The sequence below is a fragment of the Quercus lobata genome, chromosome 5 (genome assembly GCF_001633185.2).
Source record: "Quercus lobata isolate SW786 chromosome 5, ValleyOak3.0 Primary Assembly, whole genome shotgun sequence".
Classification (NCBI taxonomy): Eukaryota; Viridiplantae; Streptophyta; class Magnoliopsida; order Fagales; family Fagaceae; genus Quercus; species Quercus lobata.
The window spans coordinates 56,140,180-56,167,458 of NC_044908.1; the positions used below are offsets into that span (position 1 = coordinate 56,140,180).

Here is a 27,279-nt window from a genome sequence, read left to right on the forward strand (position 1 = left end):
GAGGAACCTTAATTGATCAAACACCACTTCAGGTTCGGATGCAGCTTTGCATTTTCCCCTCTTAGTCCTCTTCGGACCCATAACTAATCGATGGTCAGTAGTGCAAACACGATCAGCTCACACAAAAACAGAACCAAAATGAAGTTTGAAGCAGAGAACAAAAATTGAAGAGTAACCAGCTACCATGTGTAGAAAATCATGCACACAATATACTGTCTACAGCAGTTTACAACAACACAATGAAAAAACAATATTCTTATTCACGGGTTGTTTAGTTGGTGCAATAATTGTAATGCATTTTGGTCCGAGTCAATAATTTGAAGTTAGAGACCTAGAGTATATAACAGAAGTCTTATCATATAGGAAACATACAAGTGGATTTAGGAACTGACATATATCATACCATTGTAGCTACATGTAGTAATTTTCACCAGCTTCTACAAAAAACAGAAAATAAATTGCACAATGTACAGTTCAGACATACAACCAGCATATATCTATACCACACACATATGGAGCCACTGGCAAGTTCATTTTGTGGAAGGAAGACAACCTATGACATAGGCAACCTTACTAACAACAATGCATTTGACTAGGCAAACACCCAATTTCATCACAATCTTCATAGACATAGACATAGAAGTGTGAAGCATCAAAATGCAAAATTTGAGAATAATGCACCAACAATGTGTAATTTCAAAGACAGCAACCGTTAAAAGAGTCTTACTATGTAAAATCCTCGACGAATTTGCGCGGGAAATTGTGGGTTTTAGCCGGATGAAGCGAGAGCAATCGAAGATGTAATTTCGGACAGCTGCAAGTTCTGCAGAATTGGGGAAGACTTAATAAAAATGGGTAATAGAATGTAATGTCCATATAACTCGATTTTCAGTAAATCGAGTTACATGCAATCAAATTTTCAGCACAAGGGCTTACACATAAACCGACTCTCCGTAAATCGAGTTATGTGTAGCACAAATAACAAGAATCCAATTAATGTTGGAACGGCTTTCTCATAACTCAATGTTACAGAAAACGAGTTAATTTCAAATAACTCGATTATACATAACTCGAGTTATTTTTCTGGGCCTCCAGATATTTGGACTGGTCCAGATGCAGTCCAAGACGAATCGAAGTTTAAAGGTAGGCCTGCCACAATACTCGATTCCACTTAAATCGAGTTCTGTGCAGTGGACACTCACAAGAATTCAAATTCCTCGAGATTTGGAAAATCGAGTTACGTTGTACACATGCACCCACCCAGCCCATATATTTGGACTGGTCCAGATGCTTTTGCAACACTATTGTTATTTATTTTCCCCTTATATTCATCCTTGCTTTTGCAACACTATTGTTCTTTTGAAGGACTATTGCAACAAAAAAAAAAAAAAAATATCATCCATTTTGTGTAGATTTGATTTCAATATAATTTAATTATCTTATCCAGAAGCATGAGTATGCTCTCTCGAATTTTAATGTTTTTGTACATGCAGGGAGCTTGGCATTGGAATAGTTCCATACAGTCCTCTTGTTCGTGGTTTTTTAGCTGGCAAAGGAGCCGTGGAACATTTGGCTGCAAATAGCGTATTGGTACATATTTCACCAGTATTTTGTGTTATTCATTTGTAAGATACAAAGATTTTTCAGGAAACAATGATATTTTTCTTTGAGCAACGATTCATCAAGTTCATTGAAGAAAACAGTACCTATTTTAGTCCTTGCAGTTTACAAGAAGTTCCAACTTCATCTATAACATTTGAAAAATTGCTACCAAGTGAAATTTTGAAAATTTAGCTATCAAGCTTTTCAATTTGCCACATTATATTGATTGACACAATTGATGGATTAACTTCTCACTTATTTTTTAAACATCTAAATTTGCAAACATCAAAAATAATGACTAACCTATGTTGCACATGGTGTTATTGTATTAAAGTGTTACAATATATACAAAACATACAACAATGTCATCTAAAAAGAACAAAATCCTATAGCAATAACAATGTTGACCCCCCTAAAATAAAATCCAAGAGTCGCCATTCAATGTAATATAATTGAATGACATGCAAAAAGGCCAAAATCCAAACAAAAGCGCAGAAAAAAAATACAGCATCACATTCATTTTAAAATACATATGAAAGTTCATCATAGTAATTAAAACTTTTCCAAGAGTGAAACTCTAAACATCACAAAAGTACCCAATCAATAAAGTTGCAAACTGGGATGAACAAAATAGGGATGAATAGTAAAGTTGCAAAGTAAACACACTCTGAACATCACATAATATTATCATCACTTTGCATCCACCCTAACCACTTAGTCTTGGCACTTGAAAATGTGGACGTTGAACAGAACACCGTCCCTCATAATCAGCTCAAATACGCAAACATCTCCTACTTGCAAACTATTTTCCCTCACAAATGCAGTCCAACCAGCTGATACGACACATGATGAACCCCCACGTCGTTCATAAATGTATAGCTTCACAGGCCATAATCGGTCCACAATCTGGAGCTTGACAGGGAGTATACTTGCTTTGGTGTAGTCCTTGGTAAACCCGTCTCTTGGTAAGTAGTTGATAATGTCTTGGGGTAAACTCTGTACAAGGAACAATAATATATATTTAACAAATATATTCCAGCAACAAGTATCTATTTGATCTACATCTTTTCACCTAAAAACACAAATAAGAAAAAATAATTCCAAACAAAATGTCCAGCCACAAGTATCTAGTGTGACAATCTTTCTAATTGATCTATGAAAAATGATAGTTAATGGGAGTTGCATTTCTAAATTACAAAAATATTCCATTTTAGTGAAGCTAAAAGCTTACCGCACGATCCTTGCCATTAACGTAGGATGGACGCATGATAACAGTGAAAAGGGGATTTTCTGATGTAAAAGCATTGGCTATAACAAGATTTTTAGCTACACCACCGTCTTTCTTAGGATGGGCTGATCCTGAAAGAAGTTGAAAATACGAAGTCATGCACATAAAATTAATAGAGCAGAAGCTAAACAAATCAACCACTTGCTTACAAAAGTGTAACATTCAAACCTGAACCCTCTCCCCTATAAAAGTGTTTGATGATTTCAACAGAGCTATCATCACTCTCATCATCTTCGATCCTATGAACTTGGAGTTCGTCGTCTAAAGTATAGTCTATTTCTGTTGCAGTGGCATCAAATATGAGTACATGAAACTGTGAATTTCCTTCATATTTGAAAACCAGCAAGTGGCCCACGGCTACACCATGAGAGCTTGCAAATTCGGACCAACCATTTTGAAACCAAACCCCCCCAGCATGTTGTGTCAACTTGACTTTCCATTTTCTACCATTTGGAATAGTGAGAAAGGCCATATCTGACAGGTCCACTCCAAATTTCTGCACGAACTTATCTGGAATCCGCTGTAAAAAGAATCTCCATAACATAAATGCAGGCTAGGGAAAAATAAACACATGCAATCAATCCTTATACACAATGCTAGAAAATAAAAGTTTGAATGATGGCAGAATACTTCTTAGTTACAGCCCCCCACCCCCACACAAAAAAGAAAAGAAAATCAAACAAAATAAAATGTAATCCAGCCCAGTTATATTTAATAGCTATAACAGTAACAAATCTTATGAATTTTGAAACCAAATTATACAACCTAATCTTATAACCAAAATAACCATCAACAGCTGTCAACATTTTACATTTCTCTGTTGTTGTTGAAATGTAAAAAATTTTGGGGAAATGTTGTATTTTGATAATGTGTCTGTGATTTGGTTTTGGGGTGTTGGGGAAACATTGAAGATGACCCACTTTTGTTTATGGGCAGGATTTGGATTTAGACGTACTAATTTTTGCCACTTAGCCACTTCATAAGTTTGTGAACTCTAAAAAACAAATGATAAAAAGAGTGAACGATTTCTATATCCTAGTTTGATCCCAGGACACAGTTTCACAGTTTAAATGGAGTTATACATCTGTGGTGACCCTATAAGCCCAATCACATTTTCAAGAAAATGCCATCAGCATGTGCTCTGTATTTATTTTTCCTCAGTCTCTACCATGCGCTTATCCCTGTTTCATTTTTTGTTCATATAAAAGTGTACGATGCAAAAGTACTCTGTTATGTGACTGTGTTCTTCTTAAAGTGTAACCTACGTATTGCAAAATGAAAGTTTTTCTGACTACATGTAACAAATGTACATTTTTTCAAGAATCACAAATAAAGAAGATGAAGTGTACGAAGTGTATAATTAGCATATGATTTTCAAAGGAATCTAGTTTATAAATTTGAGCATACTTACAAGCTTTCCTTCTTGAACAGCATTCGGCAGAATAATCTTGAAAAAGTGTGGGGACCAATCAGCAGGACCATCGTCATTGTCTCCCCGCCATTGAGATGCCATTTTTCTGGTTCTCCAAACTTTCGCTGAGAAGAAGTTGAACAGTTGTTGCTTCGTACGTTTGAGCACTAAATAGTGGGTTGGTCATACACATAACCCGATTATTAATAAATCGAGTTATGTGTACTGGGACTAAAAGGAGTCCATGCTGTGCGCAGTATCTCAGAGGAATCCATGTTGTGCGTGGTGGTTTGTAAGGAACTCCATTTCAAGTAACTCGATATCCTGAACATCAGGTTAAAGTATAATTACTCGATACTACAGAAATCGAGTTTAATTGGACTGGTCCCGAGGCAGTCCAAGAGGAATCTAACTGTAGATGTGTCCTCAACGTATCTCGACGTTACAGATCTCGAGTTTTCTCCACATAACTCGGTAATACGTAACCCGAGTTACGGTGACCAGGCTTCCCCACCCAGCCTAGATAATTGGACTGGCCCAGAGGCAGTCCAAGAGGAATCTAAGTGTAGAGAACTTATTTGCAACGTATCTAGATGCTTAAAATATCGAGTTATTTTGAACATAACTCGGTAATGCCTTAATCGAGTTACGTTGACTGGCTTCCCGAACCAGCCCAGGTATTTGGACTGGTCCAGAGGCAGTCCAAGAGGAATCTAAGTGTGCACGGTCTTCAACGTATCTCGATTCTGTAGATATCGAGTTATTTTCAACATAACTCGGTAATAACTTAATCGAGTAATACCTGGACTGCCTTCCCGACCCAGCCCAGTTATTTGGACTGGTCCAGAGGCAGTCCAAGAGGAATCTAAGGGTGCACAATGGTCTTCAACGTAACTCGGTACCCTATAAATCGAGTTATGTTGAACGTAACTCGGATCTAGAGAAATCGAGTAACCCAGATACTTGACAATTGAATATGGATACAGTCGTAGGGGATGGAAAATGGACTGCTACGTAACTCGTTATCTAGAAAATCGAGTTTCATTTAGTATAACCTTTCTTCTTGTAGTTTTGCTTTCGACTTCCACTGTTCACACCCATTCAGTATCATGCTTATTCATAGTAAAAGTGGACCTGCTGACAACCATGCTGTGAACAACAAGTCATCCATACAAATCATAACCAACCACATCCATCAGTAACATTCCCCCATTTGCATTACGCGAATAGAAAAATCATCCATATATACAAGCTTATTTGTAAGTAAAGACATACTATGCATTTAAATCAGTTGATGTACAAAAATAAAAAGTTCCATTTCTGCATTTTAAACATTCTTCACAATTGTAAGTTGAAACTTGGACAGCATCTGCCAACAATGGTTTTAGGCAAACATGGAGTCATAGCATTTGAGTGACACCTTCTTTTTGTTCTTTTCAGAAGTTGCCTCCTTTCTGAGGAGTAGCCAACACAGAAATTAGTATACAACCCATGGTAATTAATAAATTGAATTGACAAATATAGAAGAGCATTCAGGCTTGCCTGCTTAAATGAGGAGCATCTACAGTTACACCTTGGCAACAATTACAAATCTGCAGCAAAACATATACAGTTAGGGAAATAGAGACCTCATGAATACTAGAATATGTACACGACAAACAATAAGATTGAAAGAACACCAAAACTGGGACAAAAGACTTGGAATGGTAATATGTAGGAGTTAAGACTAACTGCAACTACTCGAAGAAGTAATCACAAGATTGCCCAAAGTGGAGCTACATTTGATACAATGGTATTACTATCATGGTTCCGATCTACAAATTACTGCCCACATCTTAATTATAACTCATATAATGTAATATCTAAACATGTAAAGAAGAATAACTTATGATACCCCCTTGTTAGTATGATTTGTAATTGTTACCTGCTACATAGCACCATGGCTTGTTGAAGCCACATTTCGAGTTGGACATGTACGATGGTTATGACCCTCTTGGCGACACAACCCACACTTCAACTTTGGTCCATTCTCAATCCACAATGAGGTTGGCAACTCCCTATCCTCGTCATCCATCTCATTGCGGATTCTCGTGGACTTGGGCCGACCTTTCTCACGGATCAACCGCTGGTTTGGCATCACGGTTCTCCTTTCTGTTGGCTCCGGCCATTCTAACCTATCTTTTAGTGGTTGGAATATAGGCTCATAGCTGTGATACCGTTCTTCAAGGCGGTAGAAATGATCCATATACTCAGTGGCATCATGGTTGTGTTTGGCACAAACTGCTATCAAGTGGGAACAAGGGATCTTGTTTGCTTCCCATTTGCCGCACGTGCATGTCATGTCTATGAGGGAAACCCTATGGGTGTGATCTCCCCCGCCAGTGTTCAACAGTGAAGACTGTGTCTCCACTGTATATAACCGTTGTTGCGCACTCATCCTTCTAACAATATGGAGCTTCGCCTTCTCTTGATTTTCCTCGAAATTGTCATAGGCATATTTGCACCACACTTGCCCCTCTTCCAACTTCTCAAGGGTTTTGTTTCGACGTTCGTCAAAGTATGAGTTCACCTTGTAAAATGTAAACTTCACCATTGCAGTTATGGGCAAGCTACGTGCGCCCTTAAGTACCCCATTGAAACACTCTGACAGGTTGGTTGTCATTGCCCCATATCGGTGCCCATGGTCATGTACAAGTGTCCACTTTTCTTGATTTACCTCCTTAAGATAGTCGTACGCAGCCGGGTTGACATTCTTGATGCAATCCATGGTGTTCTCAAACTTCCTAACTTGATTCGCAGTTGCTGCGTTCCATACCAAGTTCTTCAACGGCACACTATTGAAGTTAGTGTTAACATTGCTTACTAAATGGCAGAGGCAATACCGGTGATGGGTTAACGGCGGTTGCAAGTAGCCCCTAGTGGTGTCATCGAAGCATGATTGTATCCCACGATGCCTGTCGGATATTATACACAAATTGGTGCGGTCTGTAACATAGGTCAACAGGCATGCCAAGAACCATCCCCATGTCTCCGTGCTCTCGCTTTTGACAACGGCAAATGCGAGTGGATAAATCTCGTTGTTACCATCTGTTGCCATTGCTATCAACAGCTTTCCTTTGTACTTGCCATAAAGGTGCGTTGCATCTATGCTTATCACCGGCCTGCAATGCCTAAACCCTCTAATACACGAACCGAAAGCCCAAAACGCGGAGTTGAATATACAAGTCCCCGGGACATGGGGGTCACACTTTAATGTGGTCACAGTATCCGGATCTGCATCAGACAATGGAGCTAGAAATCGTGGCAATTCTGCGTACGACTCGTCAAAATCCCCGTAAATACGTGCAACTGCCTTCTGTTTGGCTTCCCAAACCTTGTACATAGTTACATCATGCCCATGCCTTGCATGCAACATACTACGCAAGTCCCTTACCTTTCGGGTTAGGTCTTCCCGTACATACTTCTCAAGTGCAATGGAGATGAACTTTGAATCCATCATCCGCCCATCAATTGGTAGCTAGAGGGATGAGCAACTATGAGGACCCTTACATGTACTAATAACCCACATCTCGTGCTTCTTGCTGCAATTGGCCCGAATTGACCACAGACATGCCTCATTCTTACACCGCACTACCAGCCTATTGGTGTCAGACTTGATGACCTTGTATTGCTTATTATGCTCCACAGAGTAGAGGGTCAACACATATTGAACAGAGGCTTTATTCTTGAATAGCATCCCCCTTGCTGGGTGGTCATCTTTATGCCAATTTGTAAGATGTCCTGTACCCAATGCAGGTGATGGGTCATTAATATTGTCCCATGTGTTTGATGTGAACCATTCTGGGATAGGAACTGTTGTAAGGCAATCCTCCTCGTTATTTTCGATCAGTGGTACATCTAAGACCTCCGCGTTGTCCACTGGTCCATCAATATCAATGAACTCTTCATACACATCTCGGCTGCCATCAATATCAATTCCGCCGTCCATATCAGCTTGGACATGCTCATATGTGTGAGTAGACCCTCCCACATCATGTGTATTGGTGGCGCCCACCACTTCGGTGTTGTCCAAATGATCAACCGCACTACATGGTTCATTATTGTAGGGGAAAGGCGTGGCATAGGCAAAGGGAGGATGCATGTCAACCGACAATGAGTGTGGCTCTTCCACCCCACTGGCATGTTGTGAACTTGCACTACCATGGAACCCAACAGCCTCAACAGTTACATACAAGTCGGACGCTATGAACTGGGGGGTCCGCTTAATCACTGCCCACATCATGTCCACGTCAGCATTGCAACCCAACGGATTTGAGTTGTAGACAACCTGAGTACTAACAAGTATCTGGGGGGCACGGTACACAATGGATATCTTATGTGACTCCTTGTCCAACCGTAGAGCTTCCATTATCTTCCGGTGCATTTTTCTCAAGTGTGTTCCCCATTTCAACTCAATGAACTTCTGCTTCACTGACTCGCCTTTATAGGACAGCCCATGCAAGTCATGGAAATATTGTTCCCCATCATAGTAAACGTAGAAGCAGTGACGACCCATGCCAGACCTGGATAAGGACAATTAATTGTGGTTATCATGCAGAAGATAGGGGGTTATGTTAATGCAACAGTAATTAATCTTTTACAGATGCACTATGATGCTATCCTAATTATAGGTGTACACACTTGATTCGTTTGGACACAAACATTGGCCTTTTAGGGGAGACATGCCACAACAAAGAATCAGGGTGTTTGTAATATCGCTTGGTAAGGATGCAATATGGAGTAGGAAAATGCAAACATGGTCAGTAAAACTTGTTCACCTCGCAGGCTTTCTTTTTCAGAACCCACACAATAAAGACTTTCAGAACTGAAAGAGCCATACAATTTAAACCTCAGTATACATTACACAGCATTGTTAATATGTATGAATGAATGCATATGTCATCATATTAATTCACCGTACAATGTTTGTTTATATATATGTTTATTTAGAATGATTATATACATATTTCCCAAAAGAATTCTCAAAAATAATTATTATATACATTACTATATAAAACTCGACATATTTAGGAACAATATGTATACAATGTCACTATCACACACACACACACACACATAAGATTATTCTCACATAAGTCATAATAGTACTGTTATCTAATTAATCGTTTCTTGGACAATTTTTTCCAGGATTTTCAATGTATTAACAGTTTTTGCAATTCCTAACAAAATGTTTCAAAAAATTGGTGCCCTAAGCACATACATTATATGTAAACATACCTATACATGTGTGTGTGTATATATATATATATATACATGTGATCATATATGGGTAGGTAGCTTTGTTTATATTTACATATATTTGCATATACATAGGGACATACATGTATATATATATATATATATGTGTGTGTGTGTGTATGTGTGTGTATATATATATACATATATTTGGGAATGCCACATATACATCTTATGATATGGGTAAGTACGTTTGTCTATATATACATATATCTATACATACATACATTTATGTATATATATACACACACATAATGTCAGAATGGTTGTAGAAAGCAATCCAAATTATAAGTTGTAATGTAAGTCAATCCATTTATAAGTAGTTATGTAAGTGAATATATACCTGTCAGGGAAGATATGCCAGAACAAAGAAGAAGGGGACCACAGCAACAGCACGCCTGGTGAGGATGCAATAATGACAAGGAAAATGGCAGAAGAGTTAGCAAACTTTGTTCACCTCATAGGCTTTCTTTTTCAGAGACCAGACAGTGAAGGTTTTCAACACAGATAGAGCCAGACACGTGCATGGATTCTGAAATGTGGGGAGGGGGACAACAAGACTCGATATTAAGGAAATCGATTTTATATAAAACTCGATACCACATAAATCGGGTTACCGTTGACAAGACTATTGAAATGACGGAGTTTCAGAAACTCGGTTAATAAGAAGTCGAGTTATATGTAACTCCGCATGCTATAACTCGATTTATATAGAATCGAGTTTTAGCCCCATTTCCTCTACAAAAGCCCACTTCACACGTTAGAAGGTGCAACCACATTCTAGTGCAAAGAATTCCCACCATTGCGTTTTTGTAGAGCAGGATGGGACGAACCTATGTTGTGTTTAACGGTCGTGTTCCAGGCATATACGACAGTTGGGTAGATGCGAGTAGACAAGTTCATAAATTCCCAAATGCCAATCATAAATCATATAAAGATCGAAGGGAAGCCGAAGCTGCATACATGGAGTATTTGCATGGTAATGGTATGGGCGTGCATGGTGGTGCGTCTACATCGTCGGAAACTCCAAACATATCAACCTCAACTCCACATAGCACTTCTCAAAGCGAAGGAACCAACTATGGCAATGGAGACATTAGGCACACTTTGTTAAGGTATCAGTTGGAAGTTGCCATTGAGGAGCGTGACCACGCAAGGAGGATCGCAACGTTGAGTGCAAACATGTTGAATGAAGTGGTGGCTCATGTTGTGGGGGATGATGAAGTTGATGCACCCACGAGACAACGTACGGATGCATGAATGCAAAAGTACGACTTCTTGTTGTGGTATTTAGTAAGATATGTGTATACTTCCAAGTACCATCTGTTGTCATGTGTGCTTTAAGTAGAAGTGTCATCGTTTTCCAATTGTTTCACTAGCAGATATGTATATATAGAAAAATAACCTTATTATTTTTGTTTTTGGACTACTTTGGTCTTATTCGGTCCATTATATCTACTTTGGTCTTATTCGGTCCACTGTGGTTTCTAGGAAAATCGGTGTACTACATTCTATTTACTCTATTTGATCCTATTCAGTCAACTTTGGTCGTACCCCGTCTATTTGATTCACTGCAGTCCATTATTGTGTAGTTACAAAATACTAGATCAACCTATACACAATGAGCCACGATTAACGAATGTACATGACGTAAAAAACAACAATGAATTGCATAACCTCTACATGAACGATTTGGAAATCCTCCTCGTTGGAGGATTCACTGCAATCCATACCAATCAAAGAAAATTCAAAGTTTAAAAAAGATAGGATTGGAATTATTCATACATGATAAATCGTCCAACATTAGAAAATTATCTAAATTCTTCAAGTCAATTCTGAAAATTTTAATAGCCACAATATAGGAAGTCCAGAACAAAATGACCATGAATAAAAATTGACACCAACCAACTAAAAAAACAAATAACACAGCTATATAAAGGTTCTTGAATCCCAAACACAGTAAATAAAACCCTAAAATTATGATGTACCTTGTAATATTATTCTGAATTAGAAAACAAATGAACACTTAAAATTTAAAAGTTACGTAAAAAGACTCGCATTACATGGAATACTACAGGTTTCAATAAATACATTACTATATCTTCCCTCTAGCTAGCTCCATTGGACAAAACAGGTTCATCTCTATGAGAGTGGTCTTGCCACTGCCAATTCTGCCAACAATACGTATTTTGTGCCCTTCCTCAAATGTGCAACTGATCCCCCTCAGAACAAGTGCATCAGCCTATATTTGATCTGTTCAGGAAACAATGATATATAAAGCCATATTATAAAGCCAAGTTTGAAGCAAATAACACAACTCTCAATCATGTGAAGATAAATACAAAACCAGTCAGATTGGTAATGAATGCCAAAGCATTAGTCCGCTTATTTAGAATGATTATATACATATTTCCCAAAAGAATTCTCAAAAATAATTATTATATACATTACTATATAAAACTCGACATATTTAGGAACAATATGTATAAAATGTCACTATCACAATGTCCGGAAGAGCAACTTCAAATCAAGAATCAATCTCACTTCCGTCAAAAGTGCAAGCACTCCTTTCCCATCAAATACTCCACAGGAGACAAAGAGGGATCATCATGTCTAAATTTTTTAGCAATCAAACCATGTAAAGCACTAAACATATGAGGATTACCCATGTCAACAGTTTGGTCAATTAATGCCAACTTATAGATCAGAAGTCTTATTAAATGCTTCTTCCACTTCTAACTTACAGGAAGCTCAAAGAAAATATGTTTGATGATCACCAAACAGACATGTAAGAAGAAAATTTTACAGCATCGTTAGTTTGCAAAATCTACAATTATTTTCATTCCCACATGATTTCAACACATTGCAGATAAGGATATATATATATATATATATATATAAAAAGCACAATGAAGGCAAATAAATGGAAAAAATACCTGTATGCCCAACAAAAGTATGTGTACATTTGCTTCCTCTCCAAAGTTTTAAAGTTGTATCAGTTGAACCTAAAATCGTGGTAGCATAAAAATGAACCCCATAAGTTCATAGTGAAAGACATAGTTGGATCTATGCATTCCAATCTGATGTAACCAGTTCCAACTACCAACAAAATCTAAAACAATATCTAGCAGAACAGTCATCTACTGAATCATATTATACCTGTAACAAGCTCGCCTGAAGGTAGCTTTATGAGTGCTTGGATTGCTGCCTTATGAGCCTCCCAGGATTCTGAAGGTTGGCCACTTCTCCAACGTCTTAATGTGCTGTGGTGAAGGAGACATTAGATAGTAACCGAAAATTATTGAGAAAAAATGCATATACCTTTGTAAGCATAGATAATAATTCAAACCCAAAAAATGGCAATACACAAACAATAAAAGTAACATTCAAACAGTATGCAAATTTTTCATTAACGCCTCCATCATTTCATTAAAGCAAATGATGGACAAGATTTGATTCATTGGCCAATGACACACACAACATATATATATATATATATATATACTGAAAATCATAAAATAAGAAGGCTAATCAATGAAAAAATCAATAATCAATGAAATGTTTCTCATTGGGTTCCCAATTTGGTACCAAAATGAAAAGGTAATATATACAATGATAAATAACAATTACAAACCCCAAGAAGCGAAACGAAGAAAACATGCAGACATAACTAAGATTTTTGCCGTTTTCAGCATTGGGTAAGTTATATTGTGAGCTGCTCTAGAACTCAGAAAAAAGAAATATAAATTCTATTTTTATTTGTTCCTACTAATGAACTTGTAATCAAATGTACACAGATCTAATCATTCTAGAGAGGAGGGGATTTAAAGGAGATTAAAAATAAGAAAATGGGAAGGAGGATGTACCAATCTAGGAATTGTAGGGAAGGCGAATCAGAAAATTAGGAGAGAGACACATACCTAGCCAAGCATTGTAGAGACTCGGATAAATGATTTGCTACAAAGGAGTTGGTTCTACCATTGATCCGCATAAACTTCGTCATCAAACTCTTTTACAGAAAGTATCAAATTACTTCTTCTTGCTTATCAACAATACCACACATTTGTTTCTCACAAAAATAACAAAAATAAAAAAACAAATTACTCTCTTACAACCCACTTTACTGTAGCTAACAACATACAAAAACACAAGAAAGTTTGGCTTCAAATGAATACCAATCCAAACATTTGTCAAATTGCAATCAAAACTCCAAGTGCAGAAAAACTTCCTAATACATCAATAAATACAATACGCCTTATGGGTTTTCTCCAAAATATCAATTTCTTGACAACAAACACATTGACAGCCAGTATTCTCCCCAAGCAATGATCCAGAAATAGATGCACAGCCACCAAGATTCTCCCCAATTAGTAGAACATTTTGCATGCTTATTCCAGTCACCTATACACATGAAGAATAAGCACACAAGGACAATCCAGCTCAATGGCCTTTTCGTGTCCACCATTGCAGTTAGGTCTAAAAAAAAAATACGACTTTCGAAGAAAAGTGAAACGTAACTATGCAGTCACCTATAGGCAGGAAGTATAAGCATACACTAAGGCATTTAATGATGTTTTCGTTTCCGCCCATATGCCCTGACAGGTCTAATCTTACCTGTTTCATCAGACACAACAGCATAATTAAATTAACATAATCAATCAAATGCACAGTACAAGTAGCTCAAGAAGATGGGAAGTGTAGACGAAGTACATACCATCACCGGTCCCGCAATCGGGAGCATGCGCACGCGGGCGTCGCGATCTCCGCAAAGCCTCCACCGGCTCAATGTCCTCAGCCGGTATCTGCTCAATCTGTACAGCCTCTCCGTGGGGGGTTTGAGATGGAGCTGACATGGTGGGGTCCACATGCACTAGAGGTGGGGTAGGCATGCCTGGTGTGGGGACAAATATGCATCCACCATCATGGGCAGATCCACTGAAAACTGGGGGCGACATACGAGGAGGGCCCTCAAAGTCCGTGCTAGCACCATGGGATGTATTGTGGGCTGGTACAGTGCCCTGATGATCGACGGTATGGGATGGCCCAGCACCATCGCCAGGCGTGCATCGCGGAGTCCTGCCGTCGTCATCAGACAGTACCCAATCAGTGCCAAGCCATGCTTCTTCTACACCCTCCTCATTCCCTTCCTCGTAGATGGGAGCCGACTCGGTCGTACGGCTGCGACCAGCTTGACCACCTCCACGATGTCCACCCCCACGAGACCCACCACGTTGCCTGCCACGAACTGGGGCCTGTGTATCAATGTCAACTGCTTCTGCAAGCGCATTCGCCAATTTAAGTCGGCCTAGCTCCTCCACAAGCTCTAGTGTAAATGTAAGGTCAGTGTGCATGTCAGAACCTTCATCGCACCTCGATATAGACCTAATCATCGTCCGAACCTACAAAACAAGGGCGTCATAAAAGCAAGAACGCAAGTATGATGCAAAACTTGGATAAATCTGTTCCAAAATCAAAAGAAAAAGTAGCAAACATAGCTAATGAAATCCTTATATTACTTATAATTATGAAGCATCTTTAAAAAGACAGTGTATAAAAATAGGGGTTGGCCCCCCCTGTGCAAAATTTTATAGTTCCAACCCAACACTCAGGAATTTTCAGTTTCCTGTTATGTATATCGCTATGCAATCTAAACATTGAGATAATACTCCTAAAAAACACGTATAGTTGGTTGTACATAAGTTCAATCTTAGCATAAGTGAAAATATCAGAATTTCACTTCTGTATCTAGGCTTCACCAGATTTACAACTCCATTAATATCACATTGCAATCAGGACACATATTTTGAAGTTATTATTTCCTAACGTACACGCCCAAATCAAATGAATTGAAAATATCAAACGCAAGCTTCAAGTTTCACTTAAGGGAAGTGCCAAAAACTTAGAACATATATCATACTTGAATCTAGTATAAATGCACATCTCCTTGCTGTATACTTGCAAGATTTTAAATGACCTTTAAGCTGTTGGGAATTGCATTCTACCAACAGTTTAGTAAGGGACTTCCCAATCCTAGAGGTAATATCTATCAAGGAATATGTAATACATTAATCAGTCCAGGAGGAAAGGCTATCTAAACTATCATGAAATGTGAATTTATCACTACTACACAGAGTTGCACCGTCCATTTTAAAGTACAAGCCAACCAAAAACAAAAAAAAAAAAAATAAACAAAAAATAAAATAAAATACAATAAAACCCAACCCAACCCACCCTTTTTAAAAGTTGAATGTAATTATATGAACAAAGGTGTGGTCATCATTAGTCATTACCCATTAACCATTCCTCATGCAAACAAATTGGATCAAGACAAATTAAGTTTGTTATGAACAACTTAAATCATGCAGTATTTTGACTTTAAAACATAATGACATGTCATGCAGTATTTTTTGACTTTAAAACAAAATGACAGAGAAAGCTGCTGAGGATATTTAATCCAACAATGGTTTCATCCATAAAATAGGAATTGTTGCCTCACCATGAGTTCCCAATACGCAGACTCTGGTGTTATGTACCGCCTTGTGTGGCGATTGTACCACGTCATGTACTCAACGAGATACGTATCATCATCGTCTAGGAGATCGGACCCGCGAACTACATTCACTCGGTTGGCCCATTGCCGAATAAAGGGATCATGTTCTACCTCCCAGTTCTTCTCCCATTTACCCTGAAGGGATATCTTGTGAAGGGTAGTCGACGTATCCACGACACTTGGAACTGGTTGCTTCATCCCAAACTGACGGAGGACTCGCTCAGGATGATGCCACTCCACTATCCAAAAGAATATCAACGGCACCTCGGCCCTTCAAATATGCTGCCCAGCAGTGCAATACGCAGGTAGGGAGCCTAGCGTATGCGTGTACGGCTCCCATACAATCTGCATGAGTAGATTATGTTTGTGATAGTGAGACATCATACTAATTTAACATTATGTTTATGATATGTAATATGCAAAGCATGGAATCTTCTGTCTGCTTCTAGTCGTACACAAAATCTTCAGGGATTATTGGGCAGAAAGTAAAAGAACAACAAAATTGACCTGCAAAAAATATTAAAAGATCTAAGTTGTTCATGTCCACCATTTTCAGCCCCATGTTCATATGCGGGACAAGGTTCAAAGCTAACTGACACCATCAAATACTAGGGTTTTCAATCTGAACCAAACTTAGAGGAGGGTACTAGAGCATCCTTATGGCTGTAAGATGAATCCAAGTTGATGATTTCGCAAAATCTTTTTATCGTAATAGAAATATTGTGCTACATTAATTGCATTAGTCATTAACAATGTTTCAATGAATGAGAACAAAATGACTATTATAAGGTCTACTGAAGACATTGCATTTCAAGTAGCACTTTATATTGCAAGAAATGGAAGCTATGTAAATTATTACATGGTATAATCCTCATCAAATACTGTTACTATATTTCTATGTAAATATATATTTCTTATAAATTTTAGTGTTGGAAATTACGTAAGCCTTTTACTTATCTCAAACTAATCATGTCAATGTCTAAAATTACATTCCTCTTGAAGAATATGGTGAGCAGCATACTTTGCACGCTTCTAAAATTATATGAATAAAGTACTCGTTAATAATCCATAGCTTTTAATAATTTTAGGACTATTAAGGCAGCTAAAGTGGGGACAACTTAAGGAGTTGCATGCTGCAATTAAATTGTGCTCTCCAACTTTGATGCAAGGAGCACGAACTAACTTTTCATTTACGTCAACAACAAGAGGTAATGTGTCAAGCGTCTTTATGTTTTCTCATATATCACTGATTAACAATTATTTGTTTCTTTAAACTTAGGCCATTGTTTTCCAAGAAGACAATCGAGGCTGTGCATATTCAAAATATACCACTTGAATACGTAAATCGAAGTCAAACAGTATTCTACTAGACTGTAAAAATATAACCTTCAATTCAGCAAAGGTAATTTATAACTTACAATGTAACAATGTTTTTTGCATCACAATAACAATGTTTGTAATCCTGGATACCCCTATGTTAGAAGAAGAAATACTAAATTGTCTACTTATTAGGCAGAGCAATAACTATGGTTTTAAGCTCATAACATTTTATTAATTAATTACAAGTGATTTCACAAGCTTAATTACAAACCGTACAAGCTTAAAGTAGAGCGTGATAGTAATCTGGTGCAATTGTACATATGAAACTTCTAGCCAAGAGAGTTCGATCGTACCTATGAAACTTATATCTATGCCCAAATGGAGCTCACACACTAAAACCACCTGCAGCACCAGTGGCACCAATGAATTGTAAAGAGCTTAGATTCACATTGACTACCTATGAAAACACCATCAACTAGAACATCCCAAACGGATGTTTAGATAACATAAAAGTTTATATTAACCTTAGATGGTCACTTAATACTAAATATTGCTATGTTCTGTCACAGGGGCAGTGAAATGCATAAACTCCAAACATTAGTAAGTTTTTGAAGGCAAAGCAACAATTGAGACTATCTTCGATGCTCACTCTAGCATCCTAAACAACCCCAAATCTCACAAAGGGTTTAACCTATACCCTGGACTCTCGAGTTCCTAGTGGGGGGGCACTAATGGCTTTGTATTTTCGAAATTTCACAGTGTGGACCCAAGCAATGACAACCATCCAGCATTGGACAAGGACAAGCTATGGCAATGGCTTAGCCTATGGTCACTCTATGACATTCAAGGCAGAGTAACTCCATCCTTCAGTTTGCTTAATTTCAAATTTCAATGAAAGCCAGAGAAGTGATCATGTGTTTTACGGGCCAATGATCAATAATGTCATCATTCTTTCAGGTTTCTGTACTTAGGCCAAAAATGCAAATTGGGATTATATTTTTGCTCTCATGTCATGATTACACAATAATTAGATAAAATTTTCGTAGTTTAACATTTCCAGCTTTCCCAACGTTCTAAATTTAAAGAATTTTATCATTTTATGAGATTTAACAGCCAACTACATTACAACAGTGAAGAGAAGCTCTAACTCAACAAATTTAATTCAACGAAAATCTGGAATATAATTGTGGTAATATCTAAGTCAACCACCAAAACTATAGCGAATCCAGAAGGTGTGAAATATTAATAAGCTTCAACAGTTCTAAAAAAAATTTCTATTTTAAAGCTTTAATATTGAAGTATAACAACTATCAAAGATTCAAACTCTCTCTAAAAGAATTATAACCAATTACATAATCCAATATGTGCGTCTTCTCTTCATTGCATCAGCTTAATGACATTTGTAACAATTGGTGGAGTTTTTGTTTTTTGGTTGCAACACAAGTTTGAACTCACTGTCTTGCACTAAACCAAGACTTCATGCTCAATCTTTTGCGCATGTTGCACATGCTTCAAACATCTTGGAAAAGGGACAATTTATTCTGTGTTTTTTTTTTTTTTTTTCGGTGTAAATCACAAACGTTTCCGTACATAATGAAGAATATAGCCAAATTCTACTTTATATATATATGACTAAATTTATATATAACCCATTGATTTAACCCAACTTAACCTGAGTCATGTGAGTTGGGTTGCATTGGAAAAAACCCTTCAATCCAACCCAATTTGGAAAAAACCCTTTGATTTAACATTCAAGAATTTTTTTCTTTTGTTTTACTTTATGTAAGGACGAGCAAGTATTCATGCAGGTGCTACAAATGGAAGTTCTAATGTGAAGTACTTCACGATGGACATTCCAATTGAGTTAAATGATGGGATGGAAATCCAAGTATCAAACAAAATGATTGGATGGTATTATGAAATCAACTCATTCCTACAACAATCCAAGAATTCAAAATAAAATAAAAATTGAGGGAAACGAAAATAAAAGCATGTGCGGTGCATTTGAGGGAAACGTGCTCGGCCCGTAGTCATAAGAATTGAGGGAAACGTGGTCATAAGAATTCAAACTAAATTAACCGAATACCTGCTCGGCCCGTACTGTAGCCAGTGACGTGCGGTACGCAGCAAGGACGTGTGTGGCATGCTCTGCGGTGCATTTTGGCCCGCTCCACCTACCAAACATGAGGTGTCGACAAATGCTCATTACTGAACCTTACATTTAACAAACTTTGCTTTTATATTTCACATCCATATACTAAGCATTGATAAGTTTCTTTCGTTTGTTAGTTTGGCATATTTTTAATTATATGAAAGAGACAAATAACGAGAACTCAATGAATGTACCTAATGGCAAGGGGCCCTAAGTGCACTGGCGGTAGAGGCGGCCTCACAACAGGGCATAATTGTGGGAACCTTGAATAGGCCCATAGCTGCACCAACAAGAGTGCTCCTCCAATCTGCATCGCATCCTTCTTCGATGCACCACAAAGTTGCCTATACAGCCAGGCCAATGCTGCACTACCCCAGCTATACCGTCTCGCATTGCTGACTGGGTTGAGCAACTGCAAAGGCAGCAGTGAGACCCGGTCCGCAGACCTGTCCATGAACAAGAGGGCCCCCATCCGTACAAGTAGGTGGTAGCGGGCATGTTGCTGCACGACTTCGTCAGCAGCGTCCGCAACTAAGGGATCGGCAAACTGTGCATCAAGCCAGGTGTATCTTATCCTCGCCCCAGCAAGGATAGACTTGTTTGAGTTTGGTATCGAGGGTGGAGGTTTATGGCCCAACAACTGTTCGCACAGCTCATTCCATATGTAGTCTGTCTTCCCAGTGACAGGCAACCCATCCACCGGAAGCCCCAGCATCACCTCCATATCTTGCAAGGTGATACCCATTTCTCCATGGGGTAAGTGGAACGTGTGCGTCTCCGGACGCCACCGCTCAACCAACGCCGTGATCAAGGCGTGGTCGACCTCCATATCAGGAACCTTGAATAAACCAGTCAACCCTGCTGCATCTATGTGTTGCATGATACGTGGATCTAACCCACCCTGTGGCAATACACATTTACGGCGTCGAACCTTTATCATGCCAGGCGCCTCCTGCACACGGACGAGTATTGTGTTAGGAGATTAAACACGAGGTAATTATAAAACAAACATGTATTAATAATACTACTACATACCTCGTCAGCGGCGCACCTCCAAAGCGGACTTGACCGATGATTCGGCTGCTGGGACAACTGGGTATCCACATCGGGTCCAGGCCGCACTCTATCTAGTGCCTGCATATCTGACATGGCAGCAAATACATTGTTAGCAATTTTCTAACAAGTAAACCACATTTAATATAAAATAAAAGCATAGATTCAGTAAGACATTATATTTTGAGCACAAGATTTTCAACATCACTTCTTAAATAAATAAGAACTTGCCATAAAAAAAATTATTTCAGAACTATTTAAATCACTTCTTAAAGCTTAGGATAATTATTAATTAACTATTTATGAAAATATAAGTTATAACACCACTCGATTTGCCAAAACCCCTCATCAAAACCCCAAGCACATTTAAACTCATTAATGAGAAAATCAACGAAATTCTCATCTTCATTAGTAAATTTACTACTTCCTTAAGTTTCAACAAAATAATCAAAATCCCACACAAAACGCAACCTAACATTAACCAACATCAGAAAATATTTCAGAGGGAGAGGACCGTACCTGTAATCAGCGGCGGCGGGAACCAACGACGACTGATGGAGACTCGAGGAAGAGTGGGGAAGCCTGATCGCAGAGCGAGAGAGACAGAGTGTGGAGAGAGAGTGATGGCAGAGAGCGAGGGAAAGAGAGTGTACAGGGAGAGCGAGTGACTGAATAGCGTTGTGAGACGTTAGGGTCCTATTGATTCAAACCTCTGAAAATAACTCGATTTCCAGTTTCCCGAGTTATGACCGTCTACACAAACATTTTTTTATTGGGAAAAATTCGAAGTGTCAGACTAACTCGACTATACAAATATCGAGTTATTCATTAAAACTCGAATTCTCTATTGTCAAGTTACAAAACAGGGGCAGTTCCCTGTTTAGTTTCAGAAAGAGGGCAAACGTATGTTTAATTTCCGAAAAAAGGCTAATTGCCCATTTTCTCCCTAGTTTGTACATGTACTCATGGGTTAATTAATAAGTTGATATTTCTTGTTTGTGTACCCTTTATAGTTTAGTTAAGCACTGTCATGCATTGCATTTGCATTGTTCATTTAGCATAATGTGTGTTTTTGTTTTTGGTCATAAATTTTTTTAAACCAAAAAGATTTTTGTGTTTTGTATTTCACATCTTGGATTTTTAATCAAGGATTGATCATATTATCTTTACATAACATGTTTATGTATATTGTTTAGGTTGGATGAGCTTCATTTATTGCACTTTATTAGTTTGAACTTTGTAGTGCATGTTGTGTGGGAAATATTTATAGTTTTTGATCACTTTGTCTTGATCTTGAAGTCACATGTCTTTGATTGTCGAACTTGAATCTTTTGAGAAAGGCATAAATGAAAATTTCTTCACTGTTTACTAGTCAATCATGAACACCTTAGTGCATATCGTAAGATTTTGTACTCGAGAAAGTATAGCACATGCACAAAAAGAACATAAGATATAGCCTCGGTTTAAATGTTAAAATTGGTGTGTATATTATTGGACTTAATGTTAAATCAATTAAATAAAATTGGTGTGTACATTATCCTGGCTATTTTAATAAGTTTCTGCTCAAATAAAATTGGTGTGTACAATATGAGGCAAAATCAAGAAACTTACATGATTGCAAGCTTATGATCTAGGACATGTGGGAGTTATATGATGTAACTCTTTTGGAGATAGTCTCTTTCAAATTCTATGTGATGAATTTTGTAGAAATTATGATTGATTTCTATTTACATATCACCTCACATGTTTTTCAAGCTTTTGCTAGTTATACACACTACACAAGTTACTCTTTACTAAACTTGGTACATTATATTGTGTGCGATCTTGTTATGGCCATCCAAGATTACATGTTCTTGAATTTTGATGCAAAATGTCTTTAATGTTTGAGTTTTGGAGACAAATTGGTTGAAAAACTTGTTTTTGGAAGATCTGGATTGAATTCAAGTGTTTTTGAAAAACTTTTAATCTCATACTTATGTATTTCATTCATGAAATATTGTGCTTTGAGAAGTTTCTGCATTAAATTGCTCTATTTTTTAAAAATTTTATTTTTCCAGATTTTCGATCGATCAAATCTATCTCTTGACCGATCGAAATTGCAATTAAAAATTTTGGTTTGCTTTTGCCTGACTCGATTGGTATTTGATCGATGCTCGATCGATCAAAACTGAAAAATTTTCAATTTTTAATTATTTGACCAATCTATTTTTTCATACATCATTTATGTTTAGAATTCACATGCATTGCATTGATTTTTTTGTGTCCATCTTGCAGTTTTGCAGTCATATCTCTCATTGTTTCACACATAACATGCATACACTTTGCTAAATTGGGTACTTAACTTGATTTAAAAATTGATTGATTAATTTTTGATTTATGTACCTTTTAGTATATGCTATTTTTATTTGTGAACTGCAGAATTTTTTTTTTCTTACGAGATATGATGGATAATCAATGTGTAAATATTTTCTCTACTCATGCAATTGTTTATGGGTTACATAGTGTCAAGTTTGCATTTATTGAAAGAGAGAATATTTTTTTTCATGTGTATACTCAACTTAGTTTTTAAGTTTGGTTGTTTGTCTTTATTTTTCCCACCTCCTAAATTTTCCCCAAAATTGTTATTTCCCAACACTTGTTTTGTGTTTCCTATTTTTATAGGGGGAGAAAAGTTTTTTTTTTAAACCTTTGTTGTTTATAGGGGAGTTGTTGCTCTTCTTAGGGGGAGTTGTCTCTATTTTCTATAGAGTTGAATTGTTTTGTGTTCCCTTGATTCTCTATTTTCTCTTATCCTTTATTGCATATGTATACTCTTTATTGAGTTGTCTTTGTCAATACGTGACAAAAAGGGGGATATTTTGATGAAATGTGAGAATGTGTGTGAATCTTGTTTGTTTTGTTTAGGGGGAGATAAAATTCTTTTTCAAAGGGGGAAAATATAAAAACTTTTTGATGTATCTAACTTAGGGGGAGAGTTAGAATTTACTTTTGTTTTTTATATTCTGTTTCATATTATTATTTATATGTCTTTCTTTCCACACATGCGGTGATGTGTTTGTTGAGTGTTTTAGGAAAGACAGGTACATTTTGATCAAGACCTTCTACCTCTTATTGGCAACTTCTAGGTTAGGAGTCTTAGATTGGGATTTGTAATGTAATTGGGCATTTTATTGTATTGGGTTATTCTTGTATTTGAGCATTTCATTTTGTATGAAAGTTTTGTCACGAATTGCCAAAGGGGGAGATTGTTAGAGCATCTCCAATAGTCATTGTATAGCTATTTTTGGAACACCAAATGCTATTGTTCATGCTCTAGCCGATTCTCTAAACTCCCAAATTCTCCAAATTTTTTTTTTAAGTTGCTACAGTGATTCTCTTAATTTATAGAACACTGTAGCAACTCCAAATCAATTTTTCTGCTTAAAAAATTATCTCAACTACTATTATATCAATTCTTTCTCTCTCCTCCGAATTTCTTTTTTTCTTTTTTTTTTTCTCTCATTCTCCCCGTTTCTCACATAATCCAAACACAAAACACAAAACAAAATCCAATTCTTAAAATAAAGTTGAATCAGAACAAGCAAATATGAAAAAAAAGAAAAGAAAAAAAGAAAAAAGAAAGAAAGAACAAGCCGATCTGACCCTAGTGGTGGGGAGGACGACGAGCGGCGGCGGCGGAGCGGAAGGCGTGGCGGCATAGAGAGCGGAGCGGAGCCATCTAACCCATCTATTCTTTCTCTCTCTACCTCTTTCTCCATTTCTTATTATAGAGAAAGTTGGATAATGTGTTGAAATCAAGTAGAAAATGGAAAAAAAAAAGTTGAGAAAGAGAGCTGGAGAAAGAAAGAGAGAGGGAGGTTCTGGAAAGTGGAAAGTAGAGAAAAAAGAAAGGGAGAGGATAGGGATATATGGTGAACGTGTGTGGTGGAGAAAAATCAAGAGAGAAAAAAAAAAGAGAAACGTATGGATGATAGAAAGAAAGAAAGGAAAAATAATATAAAAAAAGAAAGAACAATTTAGAAATTCTACTACAATATTTTCACAATAAATTTTAAGTAACATATTGTTATTAGCTAATATTGGTGAGTAAAAATATAATTTTAGCAGTGGGTTCAAATTAGAACTAGTAACAATTTTCTATATAAGATTTTGATGTGATTCTTGTGAAAGTATTGCGAAAAATGTTGTGAATATAATACTTTTCATTGAAAAATATAATTGTTGGGAATGAATATAAAAAGAATAAAGAATGAATGAAGAAATAATATTTAAATGAGATAGAGAATGGGATAGAGAATCTGTTGGAAAGTGTATTTGAAAAAGTGGGTAAGTAAATGTTAAATGTCACTATTCATTCTTCAAACAATACAAAAATTTGGAGAAGTTGCTGGAGATGCCCTTGGGTTCTAAAAGTTTAGAACAATTGGCAAATTGTGAACACATACTTGTCTAGATATAGATCTTAAAGTCTATAGGTATTATTAGACAATGCTCAAGGTGATTCAAGTTAAGATTCAAGAACATACAAGCTGCAGAAAGAAGATTTCATAATCTATCTGGTTTGATCGATCGAAAGACAGGCTCGATTGATCGAAAGTCGTATCTGCAGAATTTGAATTAAGCCCAAATAGCAGTTCAAGCCTATAAAGAATTAGGGTTTCAGATCTACTTCTCCCAGTATATAAAGGAAACCCTAAACATGTTTTTATAGGGCTTTTTAGAGAGAAAAGAGAGTGCCTCTTTTGTATTTAGGGTTTTGTTTCTAAAAAGCTCTCTCATATCTTCTACCGGTGTTATTACTTGAAGAATCTCAAGATCCGGTATTGTAGAAGTTGCTGCCTTTTTTAGTCATCAAGGGTGCTGATGATCTAAACCTTCAAGGGTGGTCTTGGAGTCACAAACAGGAGAGTTTGTGTTGCTAAACCGTTGAGTGGGATCTCAAAGTCACAAACGTGGGTGTTTGTGTTTTGCAAAGGCCAAAGAAAGAAGGAGTTCGTAGTCTCAGAGCTTGCTCGTGGTCGTTTCAGTAAGTTTCTACTGGTGGGTAGCAATAAGATGTTAGTGGTTTAGGTCGCTATTGTAAAACTTCGATTCTTTCTAGTGGATTTGCTTTTTATCTTGAGGATAGCTAAGTTAAATCCTCCCTAGGTTTTTTACCGGTTTGGTTTTCTTGGGTTACCATATTGTTGTGTTTTTTATTTTCCACTGCTATACATTGATATGATATATTTGTATTAACCTAGATTTGTTAATTTGACTAAGTAATCACTTGGCTAATTACCTAAGTTAATTTGATTGTGGTTTTAAGGGGTCTAAAAACTATCACTCAGTAACATTAGTCAGTCTGTTCCCAAATTGCAGCATGTATCTTGGTACCAAAGAAGGTGAAGAATATCCCTACCCCCCTCCTTTTCGGTTTATGAATACAATGTGATTTATTTTTTACCCAAGTCTTTTAATTATATGCTACTTAGAACTAAACATTATTTCTACACCAGTGTGATCCATGGAAATAGTAAATGCATATAGGAGTCCATAGAGCATAGATTAAAAATGAAAGATGGAAATGAAAAGAGACATAAAAAGGAAAAGCTTGTAGCCAATGCTTCTTGAACATTTCTCTTTCTAATTAAGTGATTCAAGCTCACCATTTAATTGAGTTTGAGAGCTTGAGGAGGAATGAATCGTAAAATCATATCATTGAATGATTATTGGGATTGCTTGATTATCTTTCGGTGGAAGTACTTTCTAAGATGAATGAACATATAAAAGAAAGTTACTAGTAGAGCTGAAAGAAATGGAAACCCAATCTGTCCAACTCTATAATGAAGCCTTTTTTTTTTTTTTTTTGGCATGCACACTGGAACTACTACTTTGATCCCCCTAAGATTCATTTTGCTGGGCAAGGCCTGCAAGATCAATGTTTTTGGTTAGAGCGATGTCCTCAGTCAACAGTTATGAAAATTTACATCCACGAACTATCATCAGGCAAAGGAAGTTAAATTAATTGATTAGGGGCTTGTTGAATGGTAATTAATCCATTTTTGTTTGCAAATGGCTCAGGATTTTGTCCACAGAAACCCTAGCTTCTCCACATTGCTGTCACTCGTGTGGTACCGAAGAACTTTCCTTGAAGGTGACAGGCAATAGTGCTCCTACTTTGTAGAAGGCACCATTGAATAACGGTTTCTTAATGCTCCCATCTTAACAATCTTAAGCCCACCATTTTCTCAGAGTTTCAGTTATTTTGTCACAGAGCAAATGCATTACTTGTCCTAAAAGCAGCATTCAAGTTCTCATGACTCATCAATACTGATGTCAGAGATGGGAATCCCAGTTTCATCTTTACAATTTATCACATCTATATTCTCCTTAATGCATTTGTAGTGCAGCTTCATTGCAAGCTGCAAGATCAGCCCCAAAAAGCACGAGTTTCCTTGGCTCATCTTCAGGGAGCTTCAACCTATAAACTTTGGAACTTATGCCTCTCTAAGCTCTCTTTATAGTTGCTCAAAAGATATTCTAAATACTGGGTATACCGGTGTATGCTGTTATCTCAATTTGTAGCTCCAATAACAATATTATATGGCCTACAAGGGCTGAGACTA

The 27,279-nt window shown here is 37.2% G+C and overlaps 5 protein-coding genes across 6 annotated transcripts; all 5 read right to left on the reverse strand.

Annotated features, from left to right (window-relative positions):
- Positions 1-2,316: 2,316 nt before the first annotated feature.
- On the reverse strand, positions 2,317-4,403 carry LOC115990734 (B3 domain-containing transcription factor VRN1-like). The gene is made up of 4 exons (XM_031114529.1): positions 4,302-4,403; positions 3,059-3,410; positions 2,834-2,961; positions 2,317-2,598 (listed from the first exon to the last, which is right to left on the reverse strand). Exons 1-4 carry the CDS (start codon positions 4,401-4,403, stop codon positions 2,317-2,319), a joined length of 864 nt encoding a protein of 287 aa, XP_030970389.1.
- Positions 4,404-6,228: 1,825 nt separating this feature from the next.
- Positions 6,229-7,797, reverse strand: LOC115990735. The gene has a single exon (XM_031114530.1). It carries the CDS (start codon positions 7,795-7,797, stop codon positions 6,229-6,231), a length of 1,569 nt encoding a protein of 522 aa, XP_030970390.1.
- Positions 7,798-11,622: 3,825 nt separating this feature from the next.
- LOC115989403 (phospholipase A-2-activating protein-like) lies at positions 11,623-13,768 on the reverse strand. Its single transcript, XM_031113077.1, has 4 exons — positions 13,517-13,768; positions 12,756-12,859; positions 12,533-12,601; positions 11,623-11,849 (listed from the first exon to the last, which is right to left on the reverse strand). Exons 1-4 carry the CDS (start codon positions 13,597-13,599, stop codon positions 11,839-11,841), a joined length of 267 nt encoding a protein of 88 aa, XP_030968937.1. The 5' UTR covers positions 13,600-13,768; the 3' UTR covers positions 11,623-11,838.
- Positions 13,769-13,789: 21 nt separating this feature from the next.
- LOC115989404 lies at positions 13,790-14,485 on the reverse strand. 2 transcript variants are annotated; one of them, XM_031113080.1, is made up of 3 exons: positions 14,311-14,485; positions 14,126-14,210; positions 13,790-13,997 (listed from the first exon to the last, which is right to left on the reverse strand). In XM_031113080.1, exons 1-3 carry the CDS (start codon positions 14,461-14,463, stop codon positions 13,873-13,875), a joined length of 363 nt encoding a protein of 120 aa, XP_030968940.1. In that variant the 5' UTR covers positions 14,464-14,485; the 3' UTR covers positions 13,790-13,872. The 2 variants fall into 2 exon arrangements, with proteins under 2 accessions (XP_030968940.1, XP_030968939.1); XM_031113079.1 differs by having other exon boundaries at positions 14,115-14,210.
- Positions 14,486-14,971: 486 nt separating this feature from the next.
- LOC115990736 (serine/threonine-protein phosphatase 7 long form homolog) lies at positions 14,972-21,504 on the reverse strand. The gene is made up of 6 exons (XM_031114531.1): positions 21,191-21,504; positions 20,654-20,760; positions 19,813-20,570; positions 19,553-19,640; positions 16,093-16,491; positions 14,972-14,995 (listed from the first exon to the last, which is right to left on the reverse strand). Exons 2-5 carry the CDS (start codon positions 20,756-20,758, stop codon positions 16,420-16,422), a joined length of 1,023 nt encoding a protein of 340 aa, XP_030970391.1. The 5' UTR covers positions 20,759-20,760; positions 21,191-21,504; the 3' UTR covers positions 14,972-14,995; positions 16,093-16,419.
- Positions 21,505-27,279: the final 5,775 nt, after the last annotated feature.

What these genes read in the sequence shown, in the direction of transcription:
- LOC115989403 (XM_031113077.1), bottom strand. Translation starts at nt 13,599, where the DNA reads ATGACGAAGTTTATGCGGATCAATGGTAGAACCAACTCCTTTGTAGCA. An exon ending in TCTCTACAATGCTTGGCTAG is followed by an intron (nt 12,860 to 13,516) that starts GTATGTGTCTCT and finishes CCTTCACCACAG; the next exon opens with CACATTAAGACGTTGGAGAA. An exon ending in TTCAGGCGAGCTTGTTACAG is followed by an intron (nt 12,602 to 12,755) that starts GTATAATATGAT and finishes CCACGATTTTAG; the next exon opens with GTTCAACTGATACAACTTTA.
- LOC115990734 (XM_031114529.1), bottom strand. Translation starts at nt 4,403, where the DNA reads ATGGCATCTCAATGGCGGGGAGACAATGACGATGGTCCTGCTGATTGG. An exon ending in TTATAGGGGAGAGGGTTCAG is followed by an intron (nt 2,962 to 3,058) that starts GTTTGAATGTTA and finishes AACTTCTTTCAG; the next exon opens with GATCAGCCCATCCTAAGAAA. An exon ending in TTAATGGCAAGGATCGTGCG is followed by an intron (nt 2,599 to 2,833) that starts GTAAGCTTTTAG and finishes TTCCTTGTACAG; the next exon opens with AGTTTACCCCAAGACATTAT.
- LOC115990736 (XM_031114531.1), bottom strand. Translation starts at nt 20,758, where the DNA reads ATGCAGGCACTAGATAGAGTGCGGCCTGGACCCGATGTGGATACCCAG. An exon ending in TTAGGGCCCCTTGCCATTAG is followed by an intron (nt 19,641 to 19,812) that starts GTACATTCATTG and finishes CATGTTTGGTAG; the next exon opens with GTGGAGCGGGCCAAAATGCA. An exon ending in CTACAGTACGGGCCGAGCAG is followed by an intron (nt 16,492 to 19,552) that starts GTATTCGGTTAA and finishes CTACTCATGCAG; the next exon opens with ATTGTATGGGAGCCGTACAC.
- LOC115990735 (XM_031114530.1), bottom strand. Translation starts at nt 7,797, where the DNA reads ATGGATTCAAAGTTCATCTCCATTGCACTTGAGAAGTATGTACGGGAA.
- LOC115989404 (XM_031113079.1), bottom strand. Translation starts at nt 14,463, where the DNA reads ATGTGGACCCCACCATGTCAGCTCCATCTCAAACCCCCCACGGAGAGG. An exon ending in CGATTGCGGGACCGGTGATG is followed by an intron (nt 14,211 to 14,310) that starts GTATGTACTTCG and finishes CTGATGAAACAG; the next exon opens with GTAAGATTAGACCTGTCAGG. An exon ending in TGCCTATAGGTGACTGCATA is followed by an intron (nt 13,998 to 14,114) that starts GTTACGTTTCAC and finishes TCATGTGTATAG; the next exon opens with GTGACTGGAATAAGCATGCA.